This window comes from Bos javanicus, chromosome 19 (assembly GCF_032452875.1).
Source record: "Bos javanicus breed banteng chromosome 19, ARS-OSU_banteng_1.0, whole genome shotgun sequence".
Classification (NCBI taxonomy): domain Eukaryota; kingdom Metazoa; phylum Chordata; class Mammalia; order Artiodactyla; family Bovidae; genus Bos; species Bos javanicus.
In genome coordinates this window covers 23,191,394-23,215,239 of record NC_083886.1, presented here as the reverse complement: position 1 = coordinate 23,215,239, position 23,846 = coordinate 23,191,394, and the positions used below count along the sequence as shown (strand labels likewise).

The window sequence follows — 23,846 nt, the reverse complement described above, 5'->3', positions numbered from 1 at the left end:
CCCGGGGATGAACACTGAGGACATTTCCAACTGACTATTATATACAGCTTTAAAGAAGACCTTCAAGAAGGTAAGTAAGATGAGGCATGATCATTTTGTTCTGACACATTTAGTCTGCATTTATGACTAACGATTGAGAAAATATTCTAAACAGACACTAATTCCCTTTCCATTCTTAAGTCAAGGTCCCTCTAAAGGTTCACCAGATCTTTGTGAAGTTTGCTTTCCACAATTTCTATTATCTATCTATTTAATAAACCTATTTCATTTCCATAGCAACCCTTTGATTTTTTCATAAGCCACTTGCCTACATGAATCTACCACCGAATGAGTAATAAGTATTCTCAGCTGCCTCCTACAGAAGAGAATAAGGAATATTCAGGGGAAAGGGAATGTGTGTGTGTGCGATCTGCAAAAGAAGACTTGAGGTATAATATTTGTGTCTTTTTCTCAAAGCAATAGATGCGTCCTACAATGCTGTAGGGGAGTTTGCTGAGCAGCAGAAATCACACTTCCAACACCTCTTAGGAGTGCACAACCTAAAACAATTTGGCCTAATAAAATAGAGATCCTTCTATAATGAAAATAGTTGTCATGCCCCTTCATTCCATAACTTTGGATTATGGAGGTGACAGACTTTCTATAAGTACAGCATATTTTAATAAACAAAAAGTTATACTGAATACAAGCTGCCTAATACCAGTCCCCACAAAAGGCACAGCATAATACAATTGACTGGTCTGGGGAAGCCTTTTGTCCCTGTACAAATCTGAATACTATTGGAAGGAGAAACAGAGAACAAAACTCTGAATTTATCCAAACAGTAGGGCACAGCAGTGGGAATTTCACAGACACTGTCTTCTCATTTTTTTTACGTTAGTCCTCAAGGGGGGCCCCTCTCAGACAGAGAAAACACTTTTAAGTTCTCCTTAGCCCAATGTACCCAATAAGCATGTCAGGCTAAGTCATTTTCCTTCTGTGGGAAGGGTGGTCTGTTCCTTGTCTCCATTTTTGTTGGCTTCAATATCAAGGCAGACAAGATACCAAGGTATTATAGGGCTATAAAACGACATTTCTAGTCTTTGCACACCTGAGACAGAAAAAACTAGCACCTATCAGGGCAGCCAAGAATATGAGAAAGATCTACATAAAAGGTTTGGTTTTATTTTTTTAAATTTTTTGGCCACAGTATGCAGCATGCAAGATCATAGTTCTCCAACCAGGGACTGAACCTAGGCTCCCTGCTTTGGGAACAGAGTCTTAACCACTGGACTGCCAAGGAGGTCTCGAAAAAGCTTGGTGTAAAAGCTTGTGTGTGTGTCAGGGCTGTGTCAGGGTCATTTTGTACTTACTTATGTATGTATGAAGTATCTTTTTTTCCTTTTATTGAAGTATAGTTGCTGTACCATATTACATAAGTTACAAGTATACAATATAGTGATTAATAATTTTAAAAAGGTTTTACTCCATTTATGGGCTTCCTTCATAGCTCAATATGAACAGTATGAAAAGGCAAAAAGATAGAGGACACTGAAAAATGAACTCCCCAGGCCGGTAGGTGTGCAATATGGTACTGGAGAAGAATGGAGAAATAACTCCAGAAAGAATAAATAGATGGAGCCAAAGCAAAAACACCACCCAGTTGTGGATGTGACGGGTGATGGAAGTAAAGTCTGATTCTATAAAGAACAATATTGCATAGGAACCTGGAATGTTAGGTCCATCAATCAAGGCAAATTGGAAGTGGTCAAACAGGAGATGGCAAGAGTGAACATCAACATTTTAGGAATCAGAATGAAAATGGACTAGAATGAGTGAATTTAACTGAGATGACCATTATATCTACTACTGTGGGAAAGAATCCCTTAGAAGAAATGGAGTAGCCATCATGGTCAACAGAAGAGTCCAAAATGCAGTACTTGGATGCAGTCTCAAAAATGACAGAATAGGGAGGGGGGTTCAGGATGGGGAACACATGTACACTTATGGCTGATTCATGTCAATGTATGGCAAAAACCACTACAATATCGTAAAGTAATTAGCCTCCAATTAAAATAGAGTAATTTTTTAAAAAAACGACAGAATGATCTCTGTTCATTTCCAAGGCAAACCAATCAATATCACAGTAATCCAAGTCTATGTGCCAACCAGTAATGCTGAAGAAGCTGAAGTTGAACAGTTCTATGAAGACCTACAAGACCTTTTAGAACTAACACCTAAAAAAGATGTCCTTTTCACTACAGGGAACTGGAATGCAAAAGTAGGAAGTCAAGAGACACCCGGAGTAATTTGGCCTTAGAGGACAAAACGAAGCAGGTCAAAGACTAACAGACTTTTGCCAAGAACCGCATTGGTCATAGCAAACACCCTCTTCCAACAACACAAAAGAAGACTCTACACATGGACATCACCAGATGGTCAATACCAAAATCAGATTGATTATATTGTTTGCAACCAAAGATGGAGAAGCTGTATATAGTCAGCAAAAACAAGACAGGGAGCTGACTGTGCCTCAGATCATGAACTCCTTATTGCCAAATTCAGACTTAAATTGAAAAAAGTAGGGAAAACCAATAGACCATTCAGGTATGACCTAAACCAAATCCCTTATAATTTTACAGTGGAAGTGAGAAATTGATTCAAGGGATTAGATCTGATAGAGTGCCTAAAGCACTATGGATGGAGGTTCATGACATAGGACAGGAGGCAGGGATCAGACAATCCAAAAGAAAAAGAAACTCAAAAAAGGCAAAATGGTTGTCTGAGGAGGCCTTACAAATAGCTGAGAAAAGAAGAGATGTGAAAGGCAAAGGAGAAAAGGAAAGATATACCCATTTGAATGCAGAGTTCCAAAGAAGAGCAAGGAAAGAAAAGAAAGCCTTCCTCAGTGATCATTGCAAAGAAACAGAGGAAAACAACAGGATGGGAAAGACCAGAGATCTCTTCAAGAAAATTAGAGATATTAGGGAATATTTCATGCAAAGATGGGCTCAATAAAGGACAGAAATGGCCCTAACAGAAGCAGAAGACGTTAAGAAGAGGTGGCAAGAATACACAGAAGAACTGTACAAAAAAGATCTTCACAACCCAGATAATCACGATGGTGTCATCACTCACCTAGAGCCAGACATCCTGGAATGCGAAGTCAAGTGGGCCTTAGGAAGCATCACTACAAACAAAGCTAGTGGAGGTGCTAGAATTCCAGTTGAGCTATTTCAAATCTTAAAAAGATGATGCTGTGAAAGTGCTGCACTCAATATGCCAGCAAATTTGGAAAACTCAGCAGTGGCCACAGGACTGGAAAAGGTCAGTTTTCATTCCAATCCCAAAGAAAGGCAATGCCAAAGAATGCTCAAACTACTACACAATTGCACTCATCTCACACGCTAGTAAAGTCATGCTCAAAATTCTCCAAGCCAGGCTTCAACAGTATGTGAACCGTGAACTTCCAGATGTTCAAGCTGGATTTAGAAAAGTCAAAGGAACCAGAGATCAAATTGCCAACATCCACTGGATCATCGAAAAAGCAAGAGAGTTCCAGAAAAACATCTATTTCTGCTTTACTGACTATGCCAAAGCCTTTGACTGTGTGGATCACAATAAACTGTGGACAATTCTGAAAGAGATGGGCATATCAGACCACCTGACCTGCCTCTTGAGAAACCTATATGCAGGTCAGGAAGCAACATTTAGAACTGGACATGGAACAACAGACTGGTTCCAAATTGGGAAAGGAATATGTCAAGGCTGTATATTGTCATCCTGCTTATTTAACTTAAATGCAGAGTACATCATGAGAAACACTGGCCTTGATGAAGCACAAGCTGGAATCAAGATTGCTGGGAGAAATATCAATAACCTCAGATATGTAGATGATACCACCCTTATGGCAGAAAGCAAAGAAGAACTAAAGAACCTCCCGATGAAAGTGAAAGAGGAGCATGGAAAAGTTGACTTAAAACTCAACATTCAGAAAACTAAGATTATGGCATCTGGTCCCATCATTTCATGGCAAATAGATGGGGAAACAGTGGAAACAGTGTCAGACTTTATTTTGGGGGGCTCCAAAATCATTGCAGATGGTGACTGCAGCCATGAAATTAAAAGATGCTTGTTCCTTGGAAGAAAAGTTATGACCAACCTAGACAGTATATTAGAAAGCATAGACATTACTTTGCCAACAAAGGTCCGTCTAGTCAAAGCTATGGGTTTTCCAGTCGTCATGTATGGATGTGAGAGTTGGACTATAAAGAAAGCTGAGTGCCGAAGAATTGATGCTTTTGAACTGTGATGTTGGAGAAGACTCTTAGAGTCCCTTGTATAGCAAGCAGATCCAAGCAGTTCATCCTAAAGGAAATCAGTCCTGAATATTCATTGGAAGGACTGATGCTGAAGCTGAAACTCTAATACTTTAGCCACCTGATGCGAAGAACTGACTCATCTGAAAAGACCCTTATGCTGGGAAAGATTGAAGGCAGGAGGAGAAGGGGATGACAGAGGATGAGATGGTTAGATGGCATCACCCACTCAATGGACATGAGTCTGAGTAAACTCCAGGAGTTGGTGATGTACAGGGAGGACTTGCGTGCTGTAGTCCATGTGGTCGCGAAGAGTCGGACACGACTGAGCAACTGAACTGAACTGAACTCCATTTATGGGCTTCTTTCATAGCTCAGTTAGTAAAGAATCCACCTGCAATGCAGGAGATCCTGGTTCAATTCCTGGGTTGGGAAGATCCACTGCAGAAGGATAGGCTACTCTCCAGTGTTCTTGGGCTTCCCTTGTGGCTCAGCTGGTAAAGAATCCGCCTGCAATGCAGGAGACCTGGGTTCAATCCCTGGGTTGGGAAGATAGCCTGGAGAAGGGAAAGGCTACCCACTGCAGTATTCTGGCCTGGAGAATTCCACGGACTTTATAGTCAATGGGGTTGCAAAGAGTCGGACATGACTGAGCAACTTTAACTTTCACCCCATTTATAGTTATTATAAAATATTAGCTATATTCTTCATGTTGTACAATATACCTGTGTAGCTTATTTTATACCTAATGGTTTTTACCTCTTAATCTTCTACCCCTAAACTGCCTTTCCACTCTGGTAACCACAAGTTTGTTCTCTTTGAGTCTGCTTTTTTGTTATCTTTACTAGTTTGTGGCATTGTTTTAGATTCCACATACAAATGATATCATACAGTACTTGTGTTTCCTCACTTGGCATAATGCCCTCCAAATCCATCCATACTGCTGCAAATGGCAAAATTTCATTCTTCTTTACGGCTGAGTAGTATTCCGTTGTGTATATATATCACATATTCTTTACCCATTTATCTGTGGATGGACACTGAGGTTGCTTCCATATGTTGGTTATTGTGAATAATGTTGCTATGAACACTGGGGTGCATATGTCTTTTTGCATTAGTGTTTTTGCTTTTTTTTGGATATCTATCCAGGAGTAGGATTGCCAAGTCATAAGGTAGTTCCATTTTTAGTTTCTTGAGCAACCTTCATACTGTTTTCCCAAAACACCTTTGAAGAGACACACAAGAAACTGACCACAGTGGCTGCTTCGGGGAAAGCAAACGATGGCCCATCATAACTCTTCCTTTTCCCCACAGGCCTTTCATTTTACTTGAAATTTCTTCCAACATGTGAAGGCACTATCTTTTGCAGAATATTGATCATTTCAAATGCTAAAATCTGTGTAAAAAAAAATCTAAACATACACACTTTTATAGGCAGTCTATGCCTACTCTTTTTTTGGCAGGATATACAAGACACTATTAGCAGTGGGTTATCTTTGGAAAGAGTCATTCTTACAACTCACCAATGAAACTCTGGCTTTCTCTTGGGAATGACGAAAAGTTAATAAGTGGAAAAATAGTGTTTAAGTATATACTGAATGAAGGAATATAAATGGCTTTTTATTGCAAGCAGCAGTGAAGCCATGATCTGTGCTGCATATGTAGCACGCTCCCATACATGAAAGAGCACCATGTCCTGGTCCGAGGATTGGGATTCACCTGGTAACTACTGCCTCTGTGGCTGTATCAACTGAAGAACAGACTCAGATGATCTCAGGGAAAAAAGTCATTAATTGAGCCTTCACAGGAAAGCAGTGCTTCAAAATTAGAGTGTTCTACACCACAGCCCCTGCCAGTTAATACTTCCCACAAATCCAAATGAAAGAGAAGATGTTCAAGTGGTATTAAGTAGTATTTTACTCTTAAGAACATTTGTAAAAGCTTAAAACAATACAGCCAAGGGCTGAAGCCAGCGACCTTCTGCAAATTTAGGCAAGTCACTTCCACCAGGAAAGTGTCTTAGGCATTTAATTTCAATTCATCTTTGTGCCTAACACGAGAAATGTCAGAATTCTTAGGTGCCAAGCTTGCAAAACATGTTACAGACTCATGTGTAATTGTAAGTGTGCAAATACACTTGCGCAAGAAAGCAAATCCATTTTAAAGCAAGGTAAACTGTTCAAATTAAATGGGCTAATTCATCCTAAAAAGTCAAATATTAAAAAAAAAAATCTTTCAACACAAGGACGCTGGGTTGCTTTGTCACCAGTTATTGTCTCTTGCTCATTTTGAAACAAAATGCCACACTTAATTAGCCAGCAGATTCTCATCCTGCCTGCGCCTGAAGGGGAGAAGTGGCTTTATGAAAAGACTCCCTCAGGCTCTATTAGTGCCCTAATCAGACAGTGAGGGGTGGGGGGTGGGGGGAGGGTGTTGGGATGCGGACAAAGCAATCAGTATAGAAACACTACCTTCAGAAAGCACAGGATTTGGGCCTTCTGATTGAACTGAGTGCTCCCAACTATATATTAACCCACTCCAGTGTCCTTGCCTGGAGACTCCCAGGCACGGCGGAGCCTGGTGGGCTGCCGTCTATGGGGTCGCACAGAGTCGGACATGACTGAAGCGACTTAGCAGCAGCAACTATGTATTGACTGTTGGGAATGTCTGGCCACAGGGTCCTCCGCAGAAAACAAATGTTCCATCACTCCATGCTTGCCTAGCTGATCTTGCAAGTCCTCCTATAAGGTATGGATTACATCAGAGGCGGGAAAAACGTGGCCAGTGTATCAGCTAACTGCAATCACAGATGGAAGGACTATCAATTTTCAAAAGGGCAGAAAGGGGGAGACTATGCAACCTACAGGTTGGCGAAGTTGACAGTGACCCTTAAATAAAATCGTACAGGTTATCACAGTTACTAAACACTTAGGAAAAGTGATCGATTTAGAAGTGAGCATGGGCTTACAGAACACAAAGCATTTCAGACCCTCTTTCCTTGGAAGGGAAACAGCAAATACCTAAGTGATAGCAAGCTGTTTGTTAAGGTCTCCTAGGATAAACATGTTAACCAGATGGAGAAATGTGGTCTGAATAGAGATACAATTAGGCTGATTTAGAACTGGCTGGATTGGAAGTAGGTCGAACCGCTGACCAACAGGCTGCTATTAGCCTGGAGGGGGTCCCTGTGCTCTGGGATTCCATCACCAGACATAGATAAGGTCTAGAAAGGGATCCCATAGTTCAAAGGCCAGAAAGGGCAATGATCCTTGTGAATAACCGCAAGGGCATAAGAAAGATTCCAACAGCCTGCAAAAACTCATCAAACATAAATAAACTGACTCTTTAAGGTGATAGACACAATACTTGGGACTCTGTTCTTTTCTGTTCAGACATTAAGATTGGTGAAAAGGACTTTTCGAGTTTTGTTAAAAGGACTTTGGAGGTCTGTGAATCAATACCGTGTGATGTGATTATCAGAACAGAGAATGCAATCTCAGACTATGATAATATAAGACTAGATAAGATCTAGAACAAAGGAGGTGCTAAGCTTACCCTTGTGCTTGGTGCAGACCGAACTGGAGTCTGTGCTTATGGTGTGGGACTACTCTTTAAGTGAGGTCCTAGACAAACTTGGAGAGAGCTCGGATATGAAAGACCAGGATGGTGCAGAAACTGGAATACACATTATCTGAGAAATGGTCAAAGGACCAAGGGGATCTTTCCTGTGAAAGAGAGAGGAGTTTTAAAGTCCCCAGGAAGACGATGGTGGATGTCAGAATCCTTTCTGACATCTCAGGGCTTCTCAGGAAGGGGCACGTTGTAGTCACTGCACATGCTCTAGCAGAGGCTAGATGACCACGTGCTGGGCACCCTCTCATGGGGTTGGTGCAGAGGACTCTACTGGGCATCCATGATGCTGTTGGCCCAGCATACTTGGCCTCTCCCTCTAGTTACACACCCTCAATTCTCCGGCATGAGTCCCCCATTTCCTGATGCTCAGTCTACCTAGTTCTTGACCCCCATGCTCTTACTACACAGGTGCAGCTGTAACTTAGGTTTGGCCAGAGTATTACACACCCTGGCCATGGTGACTGGTCCTGAGAGGACCAAGCTGGCCTCCACCTGCAAGAGTTCTGAGAGGCCAGGAGGCAAGCCCAGAGCTGCTGGGGGCCCTCACACCACTGTGAGGAACGCCCTGGAAGAGGTCAGGGCCTACACAGAGGCCAGCAGAGCACAGAGATGGAGAAGGGCAAGGCAAACCACTCCAGTATCCCTGCCTGGGAAATCCCATGGGCAGAGCAGCCTGGCAGGCTACAGTCCATGATTCCAAGAGCTGGACATGACTTAGCGAGTAAACCACCAGCAAGTGGTCCTGAGGACAGCCTCGGAGCCACCTGTATCTACAAGCTGACCTACACCTGGGCCTCTGAGATACAGGCGGCTAGGACCCTTTCAACCCAGGAGTTAGCATTCCACAGACCTAGACAAAGAGGGAAACACAGCTAAGAAAAGGTAAGGGATGTGGCAAGTGCGTAGACCCAGAGTCAGAGCAAGTTTAAATTAAAGGGAATAATTGAAAATGGTCAGGGAGAGGGGGAAAAATATTTGGAACATAGGCAAATGGGCAATGTGTAGACCTTATTTGGACTCAAACAAACCAATTGTTTTTAAAAAAAAAACCGAAACCTCATGAAAAATTGAATTACTGGCTGGATGTATGCTGATATAAAGGAATCACTAGATTTTTAAGATATGATATTGTGGTTATTTTTTAAAGACTTACTTAGTGAAATGTTTAAGAAGGGAATGATAGGATGTCTGGGAGTGGCTTCAAAATAACCCAGTTGGGGTGAGGGGAGCTGGTGTCTGTGAGTTGATTATTGTATGTGGGTGTGGGGTGCGCAAGCCAGGTGATGGTCCCTGTACTATCTTCCCCACCTGTGTGATGTTAGAAGTTTTCCATAGTAAAAAGTTAACGAATAAATAAATGGCAGGGGGAATAGGCAGAGACCAAGATCTCTCCCCTCTCCTCTGCCAGCTCAAAAGTGAAAATAGAATCCACTCAGTAAAACTGAGCATGCAATTAGTCAAAGAGATAGTCTAGAATCATACCCACATTCAAAGACAAGGATATGTCATCACGTCAACAACTGACAAAGAATGATTATAGTCCTAGTTAGAAACTGAAGAGAAACCAGATTACATGATAGGTTATTAGAAGCAAAGAGCCAGGTGCTGAAAGTAAAGGGATACAAAGAAACAAAAAGGCTGAGGATCCTTCTCTCCTGTAAGCTGAGTAACTATTTTTAAGAAAAAAATGGAATGGCATAACCGAACACCTGGGGTACACATTTCAGGGACTCTGACGATGTACCAGGCACTGTTTGAAACAATTTTCAAATATTAACTCATTTAATCCTTAACAACACAACCCTATAAAGTAGATATGATCATCTCTGTTTTACTGACCAGGAACTTAGAGACACACAGTTAGGTAATCTGCACCAAAGCCACCTTGCTAGAGGGTGATAGAGATGAGATTCAAATTTAAGAAACTCCATCCAGAGTCCATTCTTTTACTCATTGTGCAACAGATTTTAAATATCCACTTATAATGGGGGTATTTTTGAAGGTCTGTGGGTTTAAACACTTTTTTAAGTTGCAGTCAAACTCGTGCCCAAAGGTCAACACACACTGTCCTCAGACTCACATCCACTGCCATTCAGAGCTCAGAAGTCTACACTGTAATTTTTGCCTAGTGCACGTTGTTCTGCCCAATCTTTATATTTCACATCAAACCCCCCCAAAAATGAGTAACAGATGAGGCAGCTGTGCTGTAAGCCACCACGATCAAAAGAAAACTGTCTTGACCTGATCATGTATGGGGGGTTGCGGCGGGGGGCGGGTGGCGGGGGGAGGCTGGAGCAGGAAGGCAGCGTCTTCTGATTTTAAACACACTCAATCCATTCAGTTTTTATCCCAGGGATATTGACCAAAAAGGACCAAAAAAAAAAAAAAACTATAAAAAAAAAAAAAAACCCCGATTCAGCTGGATAAAATTCTCCTAGGAAAACAAAGCGGGAAACTCTATCCCTAGAACAGCAGAACTGACCACACCCTATTTTATGACTACTCAACAATGCTCCAAGATAAAAGCATTATTAACTGTGGAAATATTACTTGAATTTACCTGTTAACTGATGTCTCAAAATAATCTAATGGGGAGTGAGTAACAGATGTACTAGAAAGGAATGCTGAATTTTAAGCTTAAACTTTTAAAAAAGGGTTTTTCTGAGGTGTAGCTCATACAAAAATCCATTGTGTATCTGCTCCAAGAGTTATATGACCAGCAAGCAGCATAAAATTTATGTTTGCATTTAATCACAGATGCCACAGAACAAAAGTTTCCATTACAGGCTTTCACTCCAGAGTAACAGCACTCAAGCAACTTTCAATTACTATACTTCTTACTTGTCATAAAGCAGAAAGCACATGTTTGAGATTTCACTAGAAGTTAGAACCACAGTTTCTGAAAAACCTCATAAAAGGGAGGACTGATTTAGTCCTAGGATCTCTGCAGGATACCTGAAGTTCAATTTTGTCTCTGAACAAAAGCACGAAAGCAGCCCCAAGGCTTTGCATAGGATGAAGGGGAGTTGGGGGCACTTCACTGGCTGATCTAAAAAAAGCCAGATCATTAAAAGGCCCTTAGAAACCACCACCATGGAAAGGCAGCAACAGAAAAAGAGTTCTAACTCTCCTGTCTTCCTGGCAATAGCAAACGTTTTAAGTGGTTAAACCACCTCTATCTTATTTCAGAGTCCATCATGCATATCTAGAGTGAATCCACTCGGAAAGTGATGTGTTGAAAGAGCAGTTTAGGCTCCCTCCTCTTCCCTGGAGAATGTTTGATGTACACACTTTTTAAGATCCAATTTCTTGAACAGAAAGGACCGAGTTGAATTTAAGAGAGTTCAGCTGTGCGCTTTCATCCTCAACACTGTGACCCTGATCTATTAATAATAATCGGTTCTCTTTGCATCAATGCTCCAACTCAAATATACTTTGAAAAACTAAAATGCTTAATACCTACTGATGACTAGTTGCTGTAAAAATAATACACATGTAGTTTGAGTTCCTTGGAAGAAAGATGCCAGAGAAACACAAATTATTTAGGAAATATAAAAACATGGAAGGATAGGCCTGCAGACAGGAGACTATTTTAACAGACTGAGATTTTTGTGCATGCATGCATGCTCGGTCGTGTACAGCTTTTTGTGACCCCATGGACTGTAGCCCACTAGGCTCCTCTGCCCATGGGATTTTTCAGTCAAGAATACTGGAGTAAGTTGCCATTTCCTACTCCAGGGGATCTTTCCAACCCAGGGATTGAACCCGCTTCTCCTGCTTTGGCAGGCAGATTCTTTACCACTGTGCCACCTGGGAAGACATCTCAAAAAAGGAGAGGCTAGTCTTTTTCTATTTTTGAGCACAGAATTATAGGGCAATGGAGTTACACATCTACTTGCTTGTAGAAGTGCTCTTGAAAGCATTCATTAAGAAACAAAAACAAAAACACCCACATACTGTGGGTATATACAATTATACAATCTAGTCAGGGCCTAACTCTAATATTAAATGTTAAAATCAAGCTAAGTACTAGTGAAAGTGCACATTCAACTCACACAATGTTGAAAATACTGTTTTCAAGTTACCAATCTCAAAGTTGCATGTGACCATATTATTACTTTCTATGACCATATTATTCAATCCTCAGAACCAAAACACTGATCATCTTCCCCTTTGATTGGTTTCTGTCTTCAAGAAGCTTACAGTTGGACTTCCTTGGGGTTTCAGTGGCCAGTGCAGGGGACATGGGTTTGATCCCTAGTCCGAGAAGATTCCACATGCGATGGGGCAACTGAGCCTGTGGGCCATAACTACTGAGCCCATGCTCTGCTGCTGCTGCTGCTAAGTTGCTTCAGTCGTGTCCGACTCTGTGTGACCCCATAGATGCCAGCCCACCAGGCTTCCCCGTCCCTGGGATTCTCCAGGCAAGAACACTGGAGTGGGTTGCCCTTGCCTTCTCCAATGCATGAAAGTGAAAAGTGAAAATGAAGTCGCTCAGTCATGTCCCGAATCTAGCGACCCCACGGACTGCAGCCTACCAGGCTCCTCCGTCCATGGGATTTTCCAGGCAAGAGTACTGGAGTGGGGTGCCATTGCCTTCTCCGGAGCCCATGCTCTAGAGCCCACGAACTGTAACTACTGAAGCCCAAGCACTTAGAGCCTGTGCTCCGCCACAAGAGAAGCCACCGTTAACGAGAAGCCCACACACCTCAGCAGAGCAGTAGCCCCTGCTTGCCACAACTAGAGAAAGCCTATGTGCAGCCCGCGCAGCCAGAAATAAATAAATAAATTTTTGAATGAAAGCAGCTTTAGAGTCAAATAAAAAAGACCAAAACACACACACACACGAGGCTAATTGTTAACCATGTACTCCATCTACGGATGCTCACAAAACCATCCCACCTAGAGAGGAAAGACACAGGAAAAGTTCTTCGAGCAAGGAAACCAGGGCTGATTTTAGAGAGATCCAAACTCAGCCAGGTGGGAGAAGATATTACCCAGGTGGGAGATGAGACAGGAGAAGAGTTGGGGACCATGCTCCAGAGCTTGGACTTGACCCCAGAGGCTATGAAGAACTACTGAAGAATTCTTCAGCAGAATGACAAAATCAGAGTTGTGTTTTTGAACTTGTCTTTCCATTCTGGAAACAGTCAAGAGCAGCACTGGGCTCAAGAAGGGTCCGTAGCCCAGTGCTTATCCATCAGTTCTTTGTGACTGGTTCACGACAGGGCAGGTACAGCAGTGGAGAGTGTGAACCTAGAATGGTTTATAGCAGCTCGACAGTCCAGCAACATATAAGCCTGTGATCAATAGTCTCATCTTGTTGAATAGGACAGAGACCAATCCATGTGCTGTCAACTCAGTGAGGAGCTGTATGTGGTTCAAGCTGTACAGGAGTTATGTATAATAGGGCCACTTGTGTGTGTGTGTGAACTGATTGGAAATTAACAAAAGCAAACTAATACTTGACTATAGACAGTTTGAGAAGTTCTAGTCTTGAGAATCAGCGGTCGCACTGGAAGCAAAGAGCCCATGGAGGAGGCTGCTGTGGTCCGTGTGAAAAGTGAACTGAAGCAAGGGAAGGAAAGAAGGGGTCGGAGCTGAGAGCTGTTAAGCAGACCGAAGCAACAAAGCTTGGAGCCTTTTTTGATGGGAGCAGTGCAGGAGAATCAAGGATGACTCCTGAGACTCAAAAACTCTTAGTCACTTTTTAAATGGCAAGATGTAAAGGAACAGTATGCAAGAGCTTCGTCAAAGTCAGGATCAGCAGAAAGATTCTAAACTCAAAGCCATTTTCTTTGAGTGCCTTTGAATAAGCATAATGGTAAGTTAATGAAATACAGAAACCTAAGCACCCTGGTGGTTAACACTGAGCACCGTTGGGAATTCAGAACGTGAAGAAAGAACGCATCCTATGCCAAGCCTCCTCTCCATTTCCCCCCGAAACAAGATCAACAGTAAGGGGCCCAGACTAGTTCAGAATGGGGCCAGCCCTGGGGCCCCAGGTCCTCATAGGAAATAAAGAAGAACCTCCCCTTCCACAGCCCTCCCCGCCCGCCCCCTTGACTGAGGGACTTGCTCACCCCCCACCCCAGCTGTATACAATACAAAGCCTTCTTTCTCCAATTTGCTCAGATATTAAAACAAGGCCTCAAACCACAAGGCATAGTGATAAAAAGGGGGTGGGATGGGGGGGAAAGAAATGAGTAAATGAAATCAATGACCCTAACCCCAAAACCCACTGCTTTCCTCTGTGCTCTGGTTCCCTCCCAACCTGTATCAGAAGAGGAATCGATCAGCAAGAGCTGTGGACAGCCAGCGGGTCAGGCCTGAGCCACTAACTAAAAGATGAGTACTAAACCCCAAATGGCGACAGGTCTGAACAAACCTATCCTACAACATTCCAGAGCTGGGAAGGGAGGCGGCTCCAACGTAGGGGGTGAGGTTTCTACAGCTCCGGGGACCGGGCACCATCCATTTCCCACGTGAAAGAGCAGTAATCCTGCCACCCCCATGCCGCCCAGATTTGAGCAGCCAGGATCCGCAGAAGACACGCCTAATGGCTTTGGCAAACCACAAAAACGACCATCCAAGTGCGTAATTAATCTCTCTCAAGAAGGGTGCCCCATCATCTGAAAGCTCTTATCCTTTATCATGCCTGGCTTCCCTGCCTGGCTGTCTCAAGTTTCACTGGCAAATACAAGTACGAAGCTCAGTAAATATCAGCACAATCAGTACTTTCAGGGATGTTGTTTCTAACATTTGTTTGCTTTTTTTTCCATTTTTCTATATCTTTCTCCTCGATTGTAATCTCTTCAAGAGTGATTCTTGATCGGATCCTTGTATGCTTATAAAAGTCATTTATTTGAAAAGTTAGAAACACACCTCGTCAGTTTTTTGAGTATATAATGTGATATATACCTAAGGCTCACGTAGAAAATGTATGACTAAAAAGTTCACGGCCATTTATTAACAAATAACAATTGCTAGCCTTACTGAGCACGCACTATACATCAGGCACGTGTATGTTATCTTGTATAATCTTTACAATAAGCCTGTAGGACGGGTCCTGTTGTCATCTTCATTTTACAGGTAAGGAACTTGAAGCACAGAGAGGTAGAGTAACTTGCACAAGGTCACACAGCTAATGAATGGCAGAGGAAGGATCTAAACTCAGGCAGATGGACAAGAGTCTGTATTTTCATCCACTACACTAGACAGCTTCGTTATGCAGAGTAGAAAAACAAGACTAAAAAATTCTTTACAAATAGTGGAATGAGGAAAAAGCCTCTCGAGGCAAAGTGCTCCTATTACTTTAATCAGACTGTTGTCTTTTATGAGATGGATCCTGGAAACACAGTCAACAGAGGGAGCTGTCCTGGCTGGTCCAGGCTTCTTATGAGGAAGGCAGAAAAGTCCAGTGTTCACAGCCGTGCCTTTCTACCATCTTTTGTCACCTGCAGAGCGGTGTGTCGGTGTTGCAAAAATCATTCTCTTGGTGGCTTAGGGTATTTGATTAGAGGGAGGAAGAGTTCGGAGAGATGGAGCTGTAAGACTGTCAGGAATGGTACCAAATCTTGGCCCATCCTAAGAGCCAAGGGATTGAGGTGACTCCTAAGCCAAGTCTCTGACTCAGTCTGAACCACAATCACCCAGAGCAAACAACCGACACAGGATACAGGAAGATACCACTTGCCCTGGCTGAAGAGGGTAGACCAGAGATGCTAGGCCAGAACCCCTGACTCTGACACTCCCCAGCTCCAACTTTCTTGTCCACTTTCTGCGGGGTAGGAAGTTCTAGGACCAAGCCAGGGCCCATCAAACCTGTCCAGAGCAAGACTAGTGGTACTGCCTCTTTTCATGTCAGGGCGCACAACCCGATCAAATGTTTTCCATCAGGCATTCAGCCCAGGCATAAATGGGCTTCTCTGGTGGCTCAGTGGTAAAGAATCCACCTGCCAATGTAGGAGACTCAGGTTTCATCCCTGAGACTTGGGTTCCATCCCTGGGTCGGGAGGGTTGGGATGATCCCCTGGAGAAGGAAATGGCACTCCAGTATTCTTGCCTGGGAAATCCCATGGACAGAGGAGGCTGGCGGGTTACAGTCCATGGGGTCACAAAGAGCCGGACACGACTTAGCACACATGCAAAGAGGTAGATCAAATCCCCAAAGTCCAAATCTTCACCACTTTCCAACTATTTATCACATTTTCTCTCCAGAAATCTGAAAAATGTCTATTAACAAAACAAAAAACAAACCTACTTATTAAAACAAATCTAACTGCCTTAACTTTAGGATTATGTTTCCTGACAACATAGCTCTTATGAAAGCACTCAAAGTTCTATTGTCATCTAATGATTTCTACACAGCTATTTATATGTGTGCTTGGAAGCCAAAAAATGAAGCTTCAATTACCTTTGCAATGACCACGAAAGCAAGCAGAAACAGGACAATGTTCCATAAAGAATTTTTTTTTTTTTCAGATGCAGGAATCCTATTAGCTGGTGTTCTCTCACAGTCTCAATCAAGGTGAGAGAAGCCAGGCAAAATGCAGTTTTAACATATACGGTTATCCCTGGACTTTCTTACTAAATAAGGGGGAAATTAATAAAAGAAGAAAAAATACCACACGGCATTTTCTTTCCCCACGATAATTTTTCAATTTTCTTTAGAGAAATGCCAGCCAATAACTAATTAGAACCATATCCTTTGTTATCCCAATGGGAAGTATACGAATGGTTTTAAGAATAAATGTTAATGAGAACTTGAAAAAAATTAGTAATCTGGAACTTTGGTTTCCCTTCAATGTAAAAACAAAATCCTTACCTTTAATGCTATTTTTATCGTTGGGTGAAACAACAGGGACAGGGTCCATCAACAAGAAGGTAAGTGTCCACTGAGTCAGCACCCTGAACTGGAGGTGCCCTGGGTTTTTCACTATTATCGCAGAATTGGCATCACAAGCACACAGATTTCTCAGCACCCCGATTTCAAACAAGAGAGACAAAAACTCGAAGTTACAGAAAAGGAATGTTTTTACATCTCTTTGGTTTCAAGGGAGAGAATAATTTCTTCCAAAGTAAGTACACAGCTGTTATAATTTCCAAGAGTATGTTTTCCATAAGAAACCCAGCTGGATAGAGCTTTTTTACCTGGTATGTCACCATGAAAAAGAATGTTTCTAGGATCAAATCTTAAGTTGCCTATTCACGAATATCCAGGGGCAGAAACTACCTTCTCAAAAACGCGACTTGTTTTAGAGAACAAAGTGAACTATAGAATGTGAGTCAGAAAAACTCTGAGCAAAAAATAAATTGGTAAGATGCTAACACACCATGGCGAGGGCATGTGCCAGCAAACTGAAGTGCATTTTCAAATCAGGGTCTGCCCTGTCTCATCGAGACCCTCATCTTGGCGAAATGAACAGGCCCAGGCTGGGGTCACAAACCACTTTGTCTGTGTGTGTGCAAAAGGACTTGATCAGACATAGTGAAGCAGGCATGGCTTGTTGTTGCTGTTGTTATTCTTCAGTCGTCCAGTCGTGTCCAACTCTTTGCGACCCCTTGGACTGCAGCATGCCAAGCCTCCTGTCATCCTCTGTCATCCCCTTCTCCTCCCACCTTCAATCTTTCCCGCATCAGGGTCTTTTGTCACTTTAAATATTCTTTTTGGAAAAAAAAAAAGGTTTAGGCATTTGCAAAACATCTCAATTTGCTCCTTATTTTACTATCCAGAAAATTTATTTCCATCACTTACGGGGGAAAACAACAATAGACCTTAAGTCTGTAACATTTTACCATCATTGTGTATTTGCAAAAGCTAGAAATCATTTGTATTGCCCAATAAGGACAGTACTTTACACAGACTTTGGTCTACAATAGAAATAGGCCATAATAATGAAAATATTTCTTGATAAATCACTTTCTGGACATTACTCCTCCCCAAAAGGATCATAAAAACTACCACCAAGGAAAACAAAGGATTTCCATGTTTTAGAGCAAAAAAGGACTGGCTATTCATATCCCTGCCCTGTACCAAGGAGATAAGTCAAATATGGGCAAGATCATCTAAAAAGTGGTTAAAACGCAAAGTGTTGCCTCTGTGTGGTTTGTGAGTTTTTCCAATGCTAAATTTACAAACTCTATTTGTTAAACTGTGTTTCATACTTTGAATACCAAGTCTGTACCTTACATTGCTTCTGTGGATGATTTACTTGAGACATTTGGGGCCACAGTATAAGCCTTTTACTCTCACTAAATCTAAATCATGCTTCTCAACAAGATTCTATAGGCATTAAAGAAACACATGGCATGCCCTTACCATCCTCCAGAGAGGAATCTAAACGCCCCCAGCAGAACCCTTCTGTCCACTCCATAAACAGAGATTCTCCTCAGGAAAGAACCCGGCTGGATTCACACGTTGCAGCAGGCATACTAATTAAGCAAGAGCGCTCCAAAACTTTTTCTGTTTCGATTCATGGCAAAATTTCCTGAATTCGTTTTATTAAAACAGACATCTTCATCCAACAGACACACTCAAAAATCCAAGCTAATTTCAGCAGCAAACCCGGGGGAGAGGAGGGAATGAGAAGTTGACAGAGGAGTGTAAATTTCCCCCATCCTCATTCTTCTGGTCAGTCTACACTTAAGGAATCGGTTCAGCGTTTAATTCGATGCCAAGACACCAGTGGCCCACCAACCAAGCCACTAACAGCCACATGGACGGGTCTGGTCCAGTGCCCGGGAGGTATCAGGGGGGATGGCTGGCTGGACAGCCAGACAATGAAAGGCTCCCTGATGGCCTCTAGTTTAGTCCGAGGGAGGGAAAAGGGGGAGCGAAGGGAGGGCAAGGGGAGACGACCAAGCTCCCTTCTCGCCCAAAGCCACGGTCAGCGCCCGACACCCCCACCGCAGGGCGCCGGGTGACCCGCCTTCGGCCACAGCAGGAGGTAGCCTCAGGAAAGCAGATTTCTCTCGTAAAGAGAGAAAACTTCCTGGTTCGGGCATTATGGGTAGGGGGCCGGCGCCCTCCCCCCCACCACAGGTAGCCGCGGGGAGTCGAGGGCTGAGGGAAGGAAGGGGCCCCCTCCCCGCGCCTCTGCCCGGGGCTGGGGGTCACCGAGTCAGAACCCCCCCCCGACCGCAGCCACCCGCTACGGGAGGCTCCCAACATGGGGGGACCCGGCCCTCGACTCCCCAGGACGTGAGTCAGGGTCCCGGGGGCCGAGGGGTTTCAAACTTCCCCAGCGGGCGCGGCCTGGCATCGACACCGAGTTGCCGCCGCGGGAACCCCGAGCCGGCAGGGTTCCGGGACGCGGGGCGGGCAGAGGCAGGGGACGCTGAGGAGCAGGAGGGGAAGCGCGTGCACTATAGGAGGGGGCAGCGGGGGCGCCGGGGGCCGTGAGGACCGGCTCCCGGGAACGCGCGGCGAGGCCGGCGCCGCTCACCTTCCTGTGCTTTTCCTTGTAGGGTAGCGCCAGCCACGGCATGTCCCGCACGAAGTCCTGCCACTGCCGCTGGTCCTGATCCGAGGACACGAAGACGATCTCCAGGCGGCGCCGCGGCTCGGGCTCCGCCGACGCCCCGGCCCCCGGCCCCGGCCCCGGCCCGGCCGCTGCGTCCCCCCGCAGGCGGCCGTAGAAGGCGGCCAGGCTGGCGCTGAGCTGCGCGCAGGGGGCGCTCAGGCTGCAGCCGAAGTAGAGCCCGAGCAGCGAGATGCCGCGGGCGGCCAGCGAGTGCACGTCCACCTCCTCGCCGCCGCCAGTCACTAGCTTCTCGCCCAGCAGCTCCTCCAGGAATCCCGACATCCTGGCCCACCGCAGCCCGGGCTCGCGGGCACCCGGGCGGGCAGGCGGCGGCGACACCGCTCCCTCGGTCCGCGCGGCGGGCGGAGGCGGCAGCTGCGGCGGCGTCGGCGGGCACGGGCGGGAGGCGAGCCACGCCCACCCGCCACGCCCACGCCACGCCCCTTCGCCACGCCACGCCCCCTTTGTAGCCGCGCTTGCCTCCCGAGCCCTCGCTGCGGGAGTGCGCGGTTACTCCCGCCGCGTGGCCGAAGTGCTCCCGAGATAGCCCCGGCGAGAAGGCTGACCCGAGACTCTCCGGTCTGTCGGAAACGCCTGGGACCTCAATGAAGAAAGCAGAAGGGGCCGCTGAGCCAGCCTTTCCGAAGCTGCAGTCCGCGCAGGGCCGGGCTTGGCCTCTCCCCTCCCTCCCATTTCCTCTTCGCTCCCTAATTCCAAATTCTCTCCGGAATTCTCCAGAGATTCCCACCCGAGTTCTCTTATCCCTCCTTGTTCTTCTTCCCTGCACTCTCTTTACCCACAGGCTATCCCGTTGGCCGTTTGTACCCCCACTGATCTCATAATACTTGTAGGACTTAACCGTCTTCACACAATGATAACTTGGTCCGGCTAGGTCTTGATGATCTCTCTGTGTATGTTTTGTGTTCTCTACCACAAGAGGCCGGAAGGACGCCACCTCTTATGTTTTTTGTGTAGCTTCTGATCCGGTGATGGGCACATGGGAGGGAATCCATAAGTACTTGTGGGTTGATCGCAGTCGCCGCGGTCATTCCTCACCAGCGAGTTGCTCTCTTCCATCTCCACAAATATAGGCAACAGATGCCGAAGCATCTCTAAATCGATGCTGGCTGCTCTCCTGAAACGGTTCCATAGCTTCTACCCAAGTCTGTTGATAGTTGAGAGAAATTCTATGGATTTTTCTTTCTTTCTTTTTTTTTTTTTTTTGCCAGCTGGCGAGATGCTGCCCTATGCTTAAACTGAACCTGGATTAAACAGGTGGTCTGTGGCAAGTCTTCCGGCCTCCCCCCAACACATACACGAAAAAAGAAAAATACCATGCCCACTCGCAACAGAGGAACAAGAGCGTGCCAGCTCAGCTACCAACAACCCAGTGAAAGAAAAGAACACCCCTCTCACCGCCCTCCACCAGCCCTGTGCAAGTTATTTCTTGGGCATCCATCGCCATCTAGTGGAAAGAGCAAGAAAAGACAACGGGATACCAGCAACCAAGCAGAACATTTGTATTTTATAGCTGCTTTCCACACACACACACACACACAAATCATAACCCGCTTTACAAGAGTTCATTTAAACCTCATAATATAACCACAAGCTTTTTGGCACAAACATAAATTTTCATGCCTAAGGTTCCCAGTTTTTCTGGAATAGTGCAAGGAATTGTACTGGTTCTCAGCTCAGTGAAATGTTACCACAGAAACTGGTGAAAGAGGCGGAGGTAGACACCACGGGTGGACTGGAAATCTCTTGAATGATAGCCACTTTCTCAGTATCCACCTAACACTGCTGCTCATTTCATAAGTAGGCTCTTTGGGTTGAGGATTGCCTTTAGGCAGGCAAGAACCCTATGACAAAGGCGAATTCCGAGTTCATTCTGAGAGTCCTGGCAAAATTCTATGTGACTGCAGAGACAGTATTATTACCAACACATGGAAAGCATCACTTTTTAGTGAAAACATAAAAGCCATTAACATAACAGACATTAATTTGTTAGATATCTTTTTAAAATTCTGGAAGTGGGTTAAAATGTTTTCTTTTCTCATCCAAATCATATAGTTGAAATGCCTGTGGATGGGTTGCGTCAGGTGCGATCCAAAGCATGTAAGACAGACTCCTATACCCTGATGCTTTCAAGTGAACGCTGAAGAGATGTAAGAGGACCATAGCATCTTATTGATGCCTAGAGACAAAGTATTTGTTGTGGAGGGAGGTGAGGAGGGAATTCGGGGGATTGCAAATTGGGGGAAATAGTGAAGTCATTATTACAGTACTTAACTCTGGTATACTAGGTGCAAGTCTGTATAAAGAGGTGGTTTGTTCAGCATTTTCCTTTTATTATTTTACAGGAAAGCACTTTCCACTGGAGTGTGTCCAAACCAGCATCTGGCACCTGGGAAAGTGAGAGTTTGAACATACTGTGCATGAAATATAAATAAAATTTAGAGAATTGTTGGTGCAGCAGGCCCTGGTTACATGCCAAATATTGCAGCTGCCTTTTAAAGGGGTGTGGAAAGAGGGGATTTGCAATGGAAATGATTCCAAAATCATAGTTCGAGTGGGTGTTTGTTATAAGAAGAAGCCTGAAGGACTCTCTGGGCTTCCTGTAAAGAACAGCCAACATCCTTCGACTTATGGAGAGCACGCTCTCTGAATCTGCGGTTCAAGAGACCCACTTAAAGAAAATACCCCTACTGGTATTTAGCTAATTATGTCACATGAATTTACTGGCTATTCTGCAAACTATTATTGTTTTAAAATATGTGTTAAGGAACCACAACATGCCTGACATTTATAGCACATACACATTACAGAGTTTTCCTTTTGAGAAATTGCATTCTAAGGCATGTGATATCAGACAAAACATGCACTGGACAAATACATATTTGTAATCCGTAAGATTCACGAATCACATTCCTTGGTCTTCAGGACTAGAAGCATATGTGCACAAAAATATATCTGTGTTGGGACATCTCTGGCGGTCCAGTGGTTAAGACACTGCACCTCCACTGCAGGGACACAGGTTCGATCCCTAGTCAGATAATCAAGATCTCATATGCCACATGGGCCAGGTCAAAAAAAAAGAAAAGGAAAAAAAAGATGTATATGTACAGATAGTTACTGATACATTGGTGGACTTAGAAAAAGACTGGAAAACTGGAAAGCACCTAATTATGTACCAATGAGGAGGAATAAAAGATGGCACACTCATCGTTTGGAATATAATCTAGTCACTGAAAAGAATTAAGATTTCTGTATACACTGTATCAGTCTGTGTTCTCCAGAGAAAGAGAACCAACACATAGATTTGCTACAAGAAATTGGTTCACATGATCATGGAGGCTGAGAAGTCCCAAAATCAGCAGTCAGTCATCCAGAGGCCCAGGAAAACTGATGGTATAATTAATTCTAGTCTGAGTCCAAAGGCCAGAGAATCAGAAGAGCTGATGGTACAAGTTCTAGTCCCTACTGAGTCCAAAGGCAGCAGGAGACCTATGTCCCAGTTCGAAGGCAGGTAGAGAAAGTGAATTCTCCCTTACATTTTGTTCTGTCTGGGCCTTCAACTGATTGGATGAGGCCCACCCACATTGGAGAGGGCAATCTGCTTTACTCAGTCTACTATTTCATGTGTTAATCTCATCCAGAAACACCCCCACAGACATACCTATAATAGTGTTTAACCAAATATCCATACCGCAGTCAATTGACACATAAAATTAAGTATCACAAGCCTCAGTTCAGTTCAGTTCAGTCGCTCAGTCGTGTCCAACTCTTTGTGACCCCATGAATTGCAGCACACCAGGCCTTCCTGTCCATCACCAACTCTCGGAGTTCACTCAAGCTCGTGTTCATCGAGTAGGTGATGCCATCCAGCCATCTCATCCTCTGTCGTCCCCTTCTCCTCCTGCCTCCAATCCCTCCCAGCATCAGGGTCTTTTCCAATGAGTCAACTCTTCACATGAGGTGGCCAAAGTACTGGAGTTTCAGCCTTAGCATCAGTCCTTCCAAAGAACACCCAGGACTGATCTCCTTTAGAATGGACTGACTGGATCTCCTTGCCGTCCAAGGGATTCTCAAGAATCTTCTCCAACACCACAGTTCAAAAGCATCAATTCTTCAGTGCTCAGCTTTCTTCACAGTCCAACTCTCACATCCATACATGACCACTGGAAAAACCATAGCCTTGACTAGATGGACCTTTGTTGGCAAAGTAATGTCTCTGCTTTTCGATATGCTATCTAGGTTGGTCATAACTTTCCTTCCCAGGAGTAAGCGTCTTTTAATTTCATGGCTGCAATCACCAACTGCAGTGATTTTGGAGCCCAAAAAGTAAAGTCTGACACTGTTTCCCCATCTATTTCCCATGAAGTGATGG

At 44.4% G+C, this 23,846-nt stretch overlaps 1 protein-coding gene and 1 long non-coding RNA gene across 2 annotated transcripts in view; one reads left to right on the top strand and one right to left on the bottom strand.

Annotated features, from left to right (window-relative positions):
* NXN (nucleoredoxin) overlaps positions 1-19,830 on the bottom strand; it is a 162,661-nt gene extending 142,831 nt beyond the window's left edge. Inside the window, exon 1 of the mRNA XM_061389536.1 lies at positions 19,379-19,830. Within this exon, the coding sequence (XP_061245520.1) occupies positions 19,379-19,738 (360 nt within the window). The 5' untranslated portion in view covers positions 19,739-19,830. The remainder of the gene's footprint in view (positions 1-19,378) is intronic.
* Positions 19,831-21,539: 1,709 nt separating this feature from the next.
* Positions 21,540-21,934, top strand: LOC133231361 (uncharacterized). The gene is made up of 2 exons (XR_009731123.1): positions 21,540-21,624; positions 21,820-21,934. It is a non-coding gene; the product is annotated as an uncharacterized LOC133231361 (long non-coding RNA).
* Positions 21,935-23,846: the final 1,912 nt, after the last annotated feature.